Source organism: Heterocephalus glaber, unplaced genomic scaffold, assembly GCF_053883595.1.
Source record: "Heterocephalus glaber isolate CG9 unplaced genomic scaffold, H.glaber_assembly_v1.0 deba00001452, whole genome shotgun sequence".
Lineage (NCBI taxonomy): Eukaryota > Metazoa > Chordata > Mammalia > Rodentia > Bathyergidae > Heterocephalus > Heterocephalus glaber.
Genome location: NW_028258302.1, coordinates 3,460,283 through 3,473,322, shown reverse-complemented (window position 1 = coordinate 3,473,322; position 13,040 = coordinate 3,460,283). Strand labels below are relative to the sequence as shown.

Sequence of the window (13,040 nt, the reverse complement as noted above, 5' to 3'; positions counted from 1 at the left end):
GAAAGCCAAACCAATTTTAGGCAACAACTTTCTGAGCACTTAAGACATGCCAGACCCGATGCTGTGCTCGTGACATGCATTATTGCAGTTGCTATAACAAGCCTCACAGATAGGGGTATGGCATGTGACTCTCCTCAGAGAACCATGGCTCAGAAGAGCTCATTAACCCAAAGATACACAGTAACTTGTGGGATTAGAACCCAGGTGTGTTGGATTCCAGGCTTCCCAGCACCCTGGTCAGCTCTGTCCCCAGCAAGGAGCAGACGAAGAGCCCCATGCCTGGGTCATGGCTTCAGCATTGCTGTTGGCTCCCTGGGCCTTGCCTAAACCCTTGGCCCTCACTGGATCTCACCTATGACTCTGGGAATTTTCAAAATTGTATTTTTAAACAGACACCCAACATGGTGCCCCCTGACTGACAGTGCTAGGTTTCTGTAGTTCTTTGGGTTGTACATCCAAGGGCTCTCATCCCAGAACCACCTCAGCCCACAGGGACAACCTGTTATGGTTTGAGTAAGTGTCCTCCCATCATGTGTTAAAGGTTTAGTCCACAGCATGGTGCTCTCGAGAGCTGGTGGGAACCTTTAAGAGGTGGAGCTGATGAGAGTTTTAAACCAGTGGGGGTGCACCCTCAAAGAGGTCCGAGGGGGCCTGCTCTCCTCTTCCCTCTGCTTCCCAGCTGCCATGAGTAAGAAGCTTCCTCTCCTGCTGGCTGCTACTCTATGTCTTGCCTCACCACGGCCCAGAGGCAACAGGACCAAACTGCCCATAGATTAAAACCTCCAAAACTGCACCAAAATATACCTTTCCTCTTTTTAAGCTGATTATCTCAGGTATTTTGTTACAAACAGAAAGATGACTAACAGCCCAAATGAGAAGTCAGGCATCCCAGACCAGCTTGGCTCTCATCTCTTCTCTGCCACTTCTGGCCTCAGGCAAGCCCAACAGCCACCACCACCACTGTTAATACTCAGCAAGTGGTGGCCTGTGTGCCAGGCACTGGGTTAGGCCCTCTACATGCAACCTCTGGATCCATCTCCACCACATACCTCCCATAGCCAGTGAGGGTCAAGCTGGACCCTGAACCTAGGAATGAGCCCAGAGATAGATTCACCACTGTGCTGTCTGCCCACATAAGCTCAGGCTCTTCATCTACAGGAGGGGCATGATGAACCCTCCCTCACAGGATGGTTGCAAAGACCCAGCACAAAGTGTGCCCCAGGTTTTTGTCACTTTCAAGTAGTTGGGATGAGAGTCACCAGGACTTAGGTTCAGTTCTGCTGCACTAGTCCCGTGAAAACTCCAGCCTCAAGCATCTAACAAAAGCCTGGCTCCCAGCTGAAGCACAATGAACATCAGCACCAGGGAGGAGGAAACAGCCGGCAAACAGGTCCCGCTTCCCCCCTCCAGCTGTGCAGCCTGAGGAGCAGTCTCACCATCCCGTAAACCTTGGCTCCCTTATGAATCAACTAGGGACAAGAGCACCTCATGGGGATGTGAAACTAAATAGGCAATGCAAATGAATGCACTTGGTACAGCGCTTGACAGAAGATGAATCATAAATGAAAAACTTAAATGATGACTCCAGTCTTTGAGCGGATGCCCCGCCCAGCTCACCCGGTAACACTCACCTGCAGCACCTTCCCCTGAGGCCCCTCTTCAAAGAGCAGAGCCTGCTGGTACAGAGGGTCACAGGTCTTCTTGGCCACCTTTGTCTTCTTCTTCGCCAAGCAGCAGCCATTCTCCAGCAGATAAGCCTTGATGTATGTGGCTGAGGGGTGAAGGAAAGTATGGGGAGAGTCTACAGCAACAGCTATGACTGCCCATCCCAACTTCCAGGTGACCGTGGAGGCGGGCAGATGAGTAGAATGAGCAGTGCAGGAGGAGGCGAAAGAAGCCAGAACAAACCTTGTCCCCTCCAGCCTCCCTTGCCCCCACCTCATTCACTGACCTCCAGGCAAGCTGTGACTCTGCTGTCAAGAATACTAATTTAGGCCAATGAGGAGCTGAGGACTTGCTTGATCCAGAGCTCAGCTGGCTACCCTCCCTTCCAGGACCCCATTTCCAAAATCCCTCTCCCAGATGCTCAGCCTCACCTGGGAGGGATTTGGAGCCTGGTTTGGGGGTCAGGCCCCGAGCTTCAATCACTTCCACCTCCAGCTGGCCACCCCGGTCCATGATGGCAATGTGCACATCTCCTGCAAGGGAGAAGAAGAAGAGTCCAGGCAGGGCAGAGCAGGGGCAGGCCAGCCAGCTCCAGAGAGATCACCAGTCTGTGGAGGATGCTGCAGCATCAGTGGAAGGGAGCCAACTGATGGGTCAGAACTGCTTCTGGAAGACCACTTTCAAGAGACCCAGACACACTCTTGATAGGGTACAGTGGGTGACACTCAAGGGGCATGCTTAGGTCACAACAAATGGCTGCCAAACTGCCTCCTAAGTCTGGCTGACTGGAGGCTTCTGTTTCACTGAGGAGAACAGGAAGGGTTGGGTACAGAGCTCCCTGGGTCAGGAAGGCTCTGGGCTCTGGCTCACTATCTTCCCCTACCCCAGCAGTCCACAGCCTTGATATGTCAGACAAATCCTGAAAGAGCATCAGTGTGAAGAGATGCCAAGGTATGGGCCAGCCCAGGACACAAGGCACTACCTGGGTGCGGGGGCCTCCTTGCACCATTGCCAAAGGAGGGAGGGAAGGCTGGCAGCCCCTGGTAGAGAGTAGAACGCTCACGGTGTTCCCTCAAATGGATCGCCCAGTCGGGGCAAGGCCTGTGTGTAGAGTCATGTTATTTGACTTCTGGGTACTCAGCTTTCTTCTTCATGGATTAGCAGAATGTAGAAGTATGTAGTAGTCACTTCCAGGGAGTGGAGAATCATAAGCCAGATCTAGAAAACTTAAATGAGCCAGACTTTGGGTTCAGCCACCCACCGTGGATTCTCTGAGCCATGATACAATTGTTCATATTTGCATACTGGGAGGTCTAGGATTTACTATGTCCCAGGAGACATCCTGGAATTCACTCTCCTCCCTCCAGGATTTCTGATCTTTTCTTGGGAGGGTCGGTCTCATTATGGCATTCCTAACCAAGTTGTCTTGTCTTTCCCCAGTTTTGAACACAAGGGGGCACTACACGCAAATGTTCGCAAAGGTGCCCTGAACTGGAAGTAGCTGGTTCCTCTCACAATTCATAGCTAGGTCTAGGATAGGGAAATGCAGGTTCTCCAGGCCCTTATGAGCCTGAAAGCAAAAGCTAGGAATTAGCCAAATCCAACGTAAAAGCCAGATAAGAGTTGGTCCTCACTCTCTGAGGGTCCTGGTGTGGGCCCTTTCAGAGAAGGGCAGTGCTGTGAAAGGATCCTGCCCTTGCCTTCCTCCATTGCTGTGAGGGTCAAAGATTGAGCACTGTCTAGATGGGGGCTGAGTGGGGAGACATGGATCAGACAATGCCCAGGCCAGACCCGTGGGGAAGGGAGTGGAGGTTGAGGAAGCACCTCTGGGAAGCCAGCCTGGGGAGGAGCCTCTTAAAGCCAACACAGCCAACACCTGAGGCTGAGAGCTCATGAAATGAGCCAGACTGCTACTAAGAGGACCAGGTGGAAGCTTCAAGAAGTCTTTCTAACTGCAAGGAAGAGATGAGAACATTACCAAAAGGCTTTTAGGTACCTTTTACTCAAAACTGTGACTAGTGGTATTTGCAGAGCAAGTGGTGGGTGAGTGTGCAGTGAGGCGAGGGAGGGGCTGTGCTGGGACAGGTGCTTCCGGCAGTGGGCAGACAGGCCAGAGCCCCTTTCTTCCCTGATGATGATGCTCTTTGAACTCCTCAATGGCACAAAAGCCCAAGGAAGGGCTTGCTCCTGCTGCCTGCACCAGGCACACTGAGCCCCCCACTGAGCTTACCCTTCCTGCTATGGCCACCATTATCCCAGGGACTGTCCTCAGGAAGACTCACCCATGGGGGGTGTTGCCAGTGTCTGTCGCCCCACAATCTGGGCTGGTCCCAGCCCGTCCAGGAAATCACTGAACTGGCTCTCAGCTCCGAGCCGGGTGGTGGGGAAGATGAACCTGCAGGAGGAAGCAGAAGGACATGTGAGGGTGTCTGGGCAACCCTGGGGTGGGGCATGGGGTACAGGGGCTCTGGTCCTGGGGCACTGGGCACTCTCTCTGTGCCTCACTTGCTCCTCTGTGCAGTGTGAGGATCCTACTCTGGGGACAAATAACTTTTTTTCTATCCATTGAAGAAAAACATTTTGGTGTTTCCCTAAAGACACTAATATAAATCACACAATGATAGTATTTAATCCTCAAGCCTCAGGAATTCTGAGATGACCCTTAAAACAACAGAAGATGTCCATGCCAGAACCAGAGACAGACCAGACACTTAAATGCCTGGAGCCAGTTCCAAGAACTGAGGTTTGACTGGATCATAAATTTAAAATCTAACTCAATAATGTAAGGTGGTGCCCAAAACAGCAACAGAAACCAAAATAACACAATTACAGGGTTGAGATGAATTGGAAGAGATGGTGGGTGGTCCATGGCTGTGGGGAGTCTGAAAATAGTAACAAGAAAAACTGACAGTGATTGAAAACTGGCCAGGTGCCTACCATGCACTAAATGTTCCATTTACATTATGTCATTTAATCCTTATAACCTTTCTGTGTGGTTGGGACTATTACCCAGTTTTACAGATGAGAAGACAGAGACTCTGGGAGGAAAAAGATTTGCTTTACCTGCAAATAGAGAGAATGCCCAACTCATAGGGTTATGGCAAGGACTAGGCAGATGGTGCAGGAAAAGTTCGGGACAAACAGGGACCAACAAATGGTAGTTACTATTGTTGCTGCTTCTGCTGTCACCACGAGACAAGTGCTGCTTTCTCAGGTCCTCAAGGCTAGATGCTCTGGGTGTAGCCAGCAGAGAAAGGATAGATGAGGGAGGGCTGGCCCAGGCCTGCTCAGGGGCTACAATGGACCAAAGTACTAGGCTCTCCTGGCTGGAGAAATAAAAGGCTGTCCAGGAAAAAAATCCCATTAGGCACTTTGGCCTCAAGCTCCCATGGGCCAATGACAGGCAGAGAGGGGTCTGCTTGTCAGAGAGAGCCTGTGTCTTTACCCCACTAGGCTCAGTCTCTACTCCCCAGCAAGGGGATCCAAGGCATCTGCTTTTCTTGATCATGACCAGCAAGAGCCTGGAATCACATTCTTATAACAATGGGATCTGAGAAGGATAAATAAAGTAGACTTTCTGGATCACAGAATTTGGGGAGCTTTATAAGGAGTGTGTGGAGATTGTGAATAAAAGTTTATATTATAGCCAAATGACCTTAATGCACATACTGACTACACTTCCACTTAATAACTGTGACTGTACACAGGGTTCCTCTCTCTCCAGTACTTCAGTTTCCTCACTTGTAGGTAGAGATAATGGTGGTACCCATGTTCTTCAGGTGGCTGCAATTGTGAACTTGGTTCTGGGGCTGATCCCCTATAAGAATCATGGGCCTGGATGCCCATGGATACTTGGCACATGGTAAGGTACATGAAATGCAAATGGCTACTTTCATTCACAGAAGGTACAGTCAGGCCTCTGTATCCATGGGTTCTGCATCCATGGATTCAACCAAATGCAGATGGAAAATATTAAGGAAAATAAATGCATCTGTTTTTTTTTTTCTTGTCATTATTCTCTAAGCAATAAAGTCTTACAACTATTTCCATTGTGCTGAGTGCTGTAAGTAATCTAGAGGTGATGTGAAGTACACAGGGTCAAATACCATGCCATTTTATATAAGGGTCTTGAGCTTCCTGGGATTTTGTGTTGAAGGTGAGTCTTCATGTCAATCATCCAGAGAGACTAAGGGTCAACTGGATAGTAATGAGAGGCATGATCATTGAATATTAAGTAATGGAGCCACAGAATCCTGAGATTTGATGAAGCAGAAGCAGAGAACCTTACTCATAAACTATAGTTTCACAGATTTAGGAGCGATATTGAGGAATATCTAACCCAGACACTTTCACATTTTTCCTACTGCAACCCAAATGTAAGAAAAAAAATTTAACATCATGATACTAGAGACCTATGAGCTTCTATACATCAAAAACTGAAACAAAAGTTCACAAGGTCATTTGTCCTCGCTACATAGGACAGACCTGAGTTTTCTTTTTCTAATGCTGGTTTTGACTCACTATAGTAATGTGCCTTCCTACCATGAGTCACCACCAATAGTTTGAAAGTCACAGATTTAATCCAATCACTTTCCCTAAACTCCAAGCAAGGCTATTTGTGAAAACCCCACTCATCTAAGCTGGGACAATGGTTTCAGACTTAAAAGGAATTTAGGATCACATTTTCCTTTTCCTCTCTCCTCTGGAGCAGGCCGAGTGTAGGTGGTAGGAGGAGGGAGGCATGGGGTCCCTCCCTGAAGGAATTAAGTGCTCCTGGGCCTCTGAGATGTTCTGATATAAGCAACAGAAGTCCTGGGGCCCAGATACCAGATGACCAGGGGAGGGGACATGAGTGCAGAGGCATAGAGGAACCCAGACATCTCAGCTGGAAACCACATAAGCAGATCTTGCTGCCCTGGAGGGCCGTGTGAGGACAAGGAGGGCAGAGCTGGCCAGGTGCACGCACGTGCCATCGGAGCTGTTGCTGTTTGTGCTCCCATCCGTGGATTCTCGGCTGCCCTGGCGCGTGACTCGACTCCGCATCTCCACTGCAATGCCTGTCTCCGTGCTCCTTCGGATGTTACTCCGCAGCTTCTTGGTGGCCCCTTCTGGGACCCCCAAACCCAAGATGAAAGAGAGAACAAGGTCAGGTCACAGCCAAGGCTTCTCATAGAGTACTGCCAGCATCACCCTCTGGGCAGGGGCAGGCAGGCAACAATAGGACCCGAGGCAGGAGCATGGCCTCGCTGAGCTGAGAGCTGGTCTGCAGCCTGACCCTTGCCCTCCACAGGGCACTGACATAGACAAAGCAGACTAGAAAGATGGCTGGAGACAGAGTTGGGATGGTGAAACTGGGGGTGGCTGGAACAACCAGGCAGAGCCCCAGCCCTGTAGCCCTGGGCCCTTACCCTCCTTTTACCCGGCTCATTATGGTACCTTCCCAAGCTACTTCAGCCCTTGCCCCCAAACTTAAATGTTCTTCTTCCCTCTACATTCTGGAAAATTTGTCTTCCCTGGAGTTCCCAGACTTACTCTCCCTCTTCCAGGTACTCTTGGGACACCATCCCACCCAGACCATATAACCCACCTCTGACGCCTTCCTAGGCCCTATAAAAATCCATGGGAGGTTTGGCCACTCAAACAAACTTGCCTCATCAAGATGGGTCTGAACAGGGAGAGGGACGAGTGTGGCAAGCTGCAGAGGCCTTCAGAGAACAAGACTGTGACTGCTGCTAGCTTGGCTTGATTGACTCTAGGTTTAAGAGAGAGGACAGTAGTGCTCCAGAGGTCATGCAGTGTGTGCCTACCAGTGTCTCTGCATCCTGTTCGGGGACTCTACCCTGGCCTGGCAGAGAACAAGGGGCACTTTCCCTCCCTAGCAGCATGCCATGCAGCCTGAGTTTCCATAGCAACCTCCTTAGCATTGCAGTGTGGTCCCTTGAGACAACCTTCGGGGCTGAGGAGGGTAGGTTGGGGGGTTTCGGGGACTTCCTCTGCTGAAGGTTGCCTGCCACGGAAGCTTGTTGGGGAGGAAGTGGTACTCAGTTAGGAACTGTACAAAAGGAACCATTTGCTGTCACTGGTTGGAGGCTCAAGAAAATTAAGAGTGGAGTTGCCTATAGGGATAGGGAGAGGGGTGGTGGAGAGGCCTGGCCTGGGAAGGTGGCACAGCCCCTAGATGCAGTGGGGGCAGGGTATCTGGTTGCCCTGGCAATCTTTTCTCCTGCCACACACAACGGTGTGTTGGGGGGTCTTTATTCCTCCTCCTGCTTTGCCCTGCTTATCTTTCAGAAAGTCTCCACTGGGAGAGGGAAAGCTAAGAAGGCTAGATACCATGAATGGGATGGCGGGGTGGGGGTGGGGCGGTGATGGAACAGGGTTGGGGGTGGTGGGTAATAAGAAATGCCTTCTCTAAAATCAGCTCAGTTTCTGGGATACTGGACTAGTTACCATATTCAAGAATCAATGAGACCATCAATATGTCTGTCTGTCTCTGTGTCTGACTCTGTCTCTCCCTCTCTCTCTCCCTCTCTCTCTCTCTCTCTCTCTCACATACACAGTTACTTTTTAGCTTATACGTATCCCTTTCATGCAGGCATAAGCAGAAACATCTTAGTGCTGATAGTCACATATATGAATATAATAATCACATGCAAAGTCATAAGTAAGTTTATGCAAAGTCACAGTTACAAATGGTCCTACCAGGCCTTCATCATATGTATACAGGATGTACACTGTCATAAGTCAGGTCATATACATGTGTTCTTTACAGCAAAATACTTGGAATTGAATTCATCTACTCAATCACATGCAGTGAAGCAAGCCTACACATGGTGTGTGACCTGCCACACACTTGGACAGCGGAATAAAAATGGTGGCTGTAGGAGGACTCTCCCTGTCCCCAGCTCCTAACAGCCATATTCCCTCTGAGTTAAAAGGCAGATGGGCTGTGGGGGCTGTGAGTCACCCTCCCTTCCTTTCACATCCCTACCACCTCAGTGCACATTCTTAAAGCTTGAGGAAGCTCTGACCCATTTGGAAGGAATTTGCCTTCTTAGATAAGACCTATCCAACCCAACATGAGTCTTTGAATGGGAGTCACAGAATCCTGAAGAGGTAAAAACACTGCACTTGCCCCCTCCACCATTTTACAGATGGAGGAGCTGAGGTTCAGGTACCAAAAGAACTAGGACTACTCCCAGTCTGCTGATGTGCTACGTCTCTTTCCCCTCCCAATGCCTGTCTAGTTGAGATATGACTCAGCAGGGATTAAATTCCGTGTGTTCAAGGGGAGGAGAAAGGTCTAAGAAACTCAGAGAAAAATTCCTTACTAGCTTTATATCTGTCCAGTCTCAGCCCCTTTGGATCCAGGGAATAACATTATGTAGCTTCTCTCTAGAGAACCAAGCCAAATTGCCTGCAATGATTTTGTGGTTCCCAGAGATAGAAAGAGTCCAGGAATCATCCATCTGTCCCATCACATACAAGGGAGGGACAATTGCAGCTGCAGCAACAACCCCATAGAATCTTCTGGAATGGTCTTGATCCCTCTGGCCCAGAGCCTAGAGGACCTTAGAAGGAAGTGGTGCTGTCCTTGGTCCTGAAACCACAAGCTCCATCTGGACAGGAGCTGGGTCAACCCAGGATAGGGTCCTCTCGGGACCCAGCCTGATACCAGGCCAGAATTCACCTGTGTTCTGAGACACTGGATCTCTGACCCATCCTCCTCAATGCTCCCACAACTTAGAGAATGAAATAGCTAGGAGAGAGAGCCTTTTAGCTCCATTTTACGAAAGAGGAAACAGAGACCCAGCAGGAAATGCCTTTCCAGAGTTCCATGGGGAATTCCAGAGCCAGGAGTGGCCCTCTAAAGCACCAGAGTGAGCTTTTGGGAGTCTACTCTAGGATAAAATGAACAATAAACTGGAAGGGGCAGGCAGGCAGGGGAAGTAAAGAAGAGGCTGGTAACAATGGTCAGGCTAGATATGGGGCCTGAAAGAGAAGAGAGGCTTTGAAACAAAAAGGGTTGAGAGCAAGGCTCTAATCAGTGCAGGCTGGAGATAATCTAGGAGAAAAGGGGCTTCTGGGAAGGGTAGACCCACAGCCCAGAAGGCTGGGTCCAGGAGAGGAATTCCTCCAGACTTCACACAGCCCAGCCCTGCAGGGAACTGAGCTGTCCCATATGGGGCCAGCAGGAGGGCAGCAAGGGGCATGCTTCTGGGATCTGTTCCCAGAATGGTGATTGTACGGCCAACACCCATAGTGAGTCAGCCCCATACATCCCTCTGGTGCCAGACTCCCACCCAGGAGGGGGCTGAAGCTGGGACATGGACATCCTCAAGGCTTGGGAGAAAAAACAAAACAAAAACACAGAAAAGAAATATGGATAGGAAAGGAGTGTGCTACAAGGAAGAGGCAGAGGTATAAAGGCCAGAGAATTCACTTCTCTTTTGGCTGTACTATGTTACCATGTGTAAAACAGCATCAAAACTTTACCGAGTATCTCCCATGTGCCAGGCAAGAGGATGGGTGCTTTCACACATGTGGCCTCATTTAATCCCCTGGGCAACTCTGCAAGGCATGTATTATTGTCCTCATTTTCCAAATAAGGAGCAGGCTCAGGTGATCCCTGCCTAGATCACCCTGCTAGTAAATAACAGAGTGTGGCTTTGAAGGCCAGCCTGAGGTCATTCTCCAGGAAAGTGCCTTCTCCCCAGGGTTTAGATACCTGATGGATAAATGAGTACATTGAACTGGATGACCTCAAGAGGCCCTTCCTACTCTGACATTCAGCAATTAGATGATTCACAGGGACCTGCAGATGGAAGTGCATCTGGGTGATTCCCCTAGCCCCAGGCTCTAGGCCTTTGGCCATGCCCTGACATAATCATGGAGACCAGGGATCCAAAAGGCCTATCATCATTCACCTCTTCCTAAGGCAAAAGGTCTTCCTGGCATCTGCTCCCATCTCTCCCTGTGGTCTGTGAAGACTGGGTAGATCACCATAGTGTTTACAGTGACTCAGGCCCCTGCCTTGGCCGTGGAAGACTATCCCTCCTAATTTAGGGTACAAGAACCATTCAGGTCTGAAGCTAGATTCCTGTGTATGGTCTCTAAGGGCCAGACCTCTGGGGTCCAAGAGCTCTACAACCTCCTAATCTTAATCCTATCCCTAGTCTCTCAGTCCAACCCAAGCTCTCCTTGTCCTAGCCCAAGTCCTGGATCCTCAATCCTCAGTTCCCTGAATTCCTGGTCCTAGGCCTATACCATCTGCCAAGGCACTAATAACCTCAAGCCCCTTCCCCATCTAGCCTCTCCTAGCCAGGATGCATATCACAGCTTAATTGCTGGAAAAGACCATCTCATGTGCTCCTGTTGAGGGCTTTGTAAAAATCTATTTTAAGTCCTGGAAAAGTCCCCCACCCAGCCCCAACTGGGAGTCTTGATGAGCATTCTCCCCGGATCCTCTAGTGCCCCCACCTCCTCACCACCCCCATCCAGCTGCCTATTTGAAGGTTTCATGGGGAAGTTGTTACTCTGAACAAAATAAGCAGGAAGAGATTTTAAACAAAACCAGATGGTGTCTGGGCCAGTGCCACAAAATGAGGGGGTCTTGGTGTGGAAAGCTGGCTCCTCTGTGATGTGGGGTCCACGGGTGGCTGTATGTGACAAGGTTGGTCCCCCAGCAGTCTGAGTATAGCTGGGTTTCTGCAACTTGATGTCTGAGAAAGTATATGGTGTTTATGAGGATGCAGCTGTTAAGGTTGGTGAGCATGGCTTTGTCATGGGTGACATGCTTGAGATCTAGGTCTGCATGTCTATACTCAGAGGATTGTTTGTTTGGGTTTTAGTTGTGACCATGTACAGTATGAATGAGAATTACTGTATTGTGCTTTTCTGGCAATATGAGTGGCTTACCTGGACAACTGAGCATCTATTTACATGACTGTATCTTTGTATGTCTGTCATGTGACTCTATTATGAATATGTGTGGCTAAGTAACTGCATTTGTGTAGCTGTTTGTATAAAGGAGACTCAGAAATGACAGGTGAGAATGAATCTTGTGGATGGGTGTGTGTAAAACTGTGGTGTCACTTAGCATGGTGCCAGGAACACAGGGCTGTTTAATAAATAACTACTGTTTATCAAAGACTTATTTATAAGTCTGTGTGTGGAGTCAGAGAGTAAAATACAGAGCCTGAACTAGGAAACCCAACTGCTAGGCTTGATGCCAGGTTACACCACTCCTAGCTGTGCAGTCTGGGGCATGTGACTTCCCTTCTCTGTGCTCCAGTGCCTGCCTAGAGCTACCCAGCCACATACTAGACCCACAGCAGTGCAGTGCCTTGTAAATGGGAAGCCCTATAGAAGTGGGTGTGGGCATGGGAGGGCACATCCGGTTTGGTCACTGGGTACTCATTGAAAAGGGTTCCCCACCCCTGCCCCATGGTGCCCCATGCTCCCTCACCAGGTTGAGGGAGCTGGAGTGTGCTCTTGCTCCACTGGGTCAGGCCCACGATGGCCACCATCTTGGCGCCCAGGCTGCTACGTCGCTTCTTGGCAGTGGTGGTCCCGGTCCCACCCCCAGTTTGCTGGGATCCGCAGATTTCACCGCTGATGCTGGAGCTCCGAACCACGTTCCTGGAGGCCCCAGCCGAGGCTGGACTGGGCTCCCCGTTAAACATGGTCCCTGGGGCTGCAGGGCCTCAGGCAACTCTGAAGATGGGTGGGAGACAAAAGGATTTCACATCAGACTCCAGAGACCTGACCTCAGCCCCACCACTTCCTAGCTGTATGATCTTGGGCAAGTCACTTGGCCTCTTCAAGGCTAAGGATTAAATACACAAATAAATCTCAAAAGTGTGCACAGGGCCTGGCTCAATAAATGAGACTATCCTTGTAAGTACGTGGCTATGAAGAGCTGGCAGGTGATCTGGTTTGGTGATGAAGACCAAGGCGATGGCGTCGGATGTTCTGGGCTTCAATTCCAAAGGCCCCCACATACCTGCTGAGAAATGTTGTGACCAAACATCTTGGCGTGTCAGTGAACAGCTCACCAAAATGAGAAATAAATGCCCTTACCTCCTAGGATTACTATAAGGACTAAATGAAATAGTGCAGGTAAAGTGCTGAGAACAGTGTCCACGCATAGAAAGGCTATTGAGCATGTGCTACAGATGACTACTTTCATAGCAAATAACAAAACAGCCTCCAGCCTGTGAAGACTGTGGAAGGGGTCCTCCTTGGGGGAAGAGGGATGGTCCAGAAAAGCCTAAAGCAGCAGGCAAAAATCACCCTTCACTGCACTGCCGAGAGGCAGCCACCATCAGCATTTTAATCCAGTTCCCTCCAATCTCCTTTCTGTGCACTCAAAA

General features: G+C 49.8%; 1 protein-coding gene across 7 annotated transcripts in view; it reads right to left on the bottom strand.

The window, feature by feature from the left end:
• Rims3 (regulating synaptic membrane exocytosis 3) overlaps positions 1-13,040 on the bottom strand; it is a 39,069-nt gene that overhangs the window by 6,102 nt on the left and 19,927 nt on the right. For all 7 annotated transcript variants that reach the window (XR_001182787.3, XR_015452719.1, XR_206363.3 and 4 more), the window contains 5 exons: positions 12,134-12,381; positions 6,632-6,773; positions 3,948-4,060; positions 2,097-2,198; positions 1,632-1,771 (listed from right to left, as the gene is read on the bottom strand). Coding sequence is in view for 2 of the 7 variants with exons in the window: in XM_013068193.3 (XP_012923647.1) it covers positions 1,632-1,771; positions 2,097-2,198; positions 3,948-4,060; positions 6,632-6,773; positions 12,134-12,350 (714 nt within the window). In the remaining 5 variants the exon portion in view is untranslated. The remainder of the gene's footprint in view (positions 1-1,631; positions 1,772-2,096; positions 2,199-3,947; positions 4,061-6,631; positions 6,774-12,133; positions 12,382-13,040) is intronic.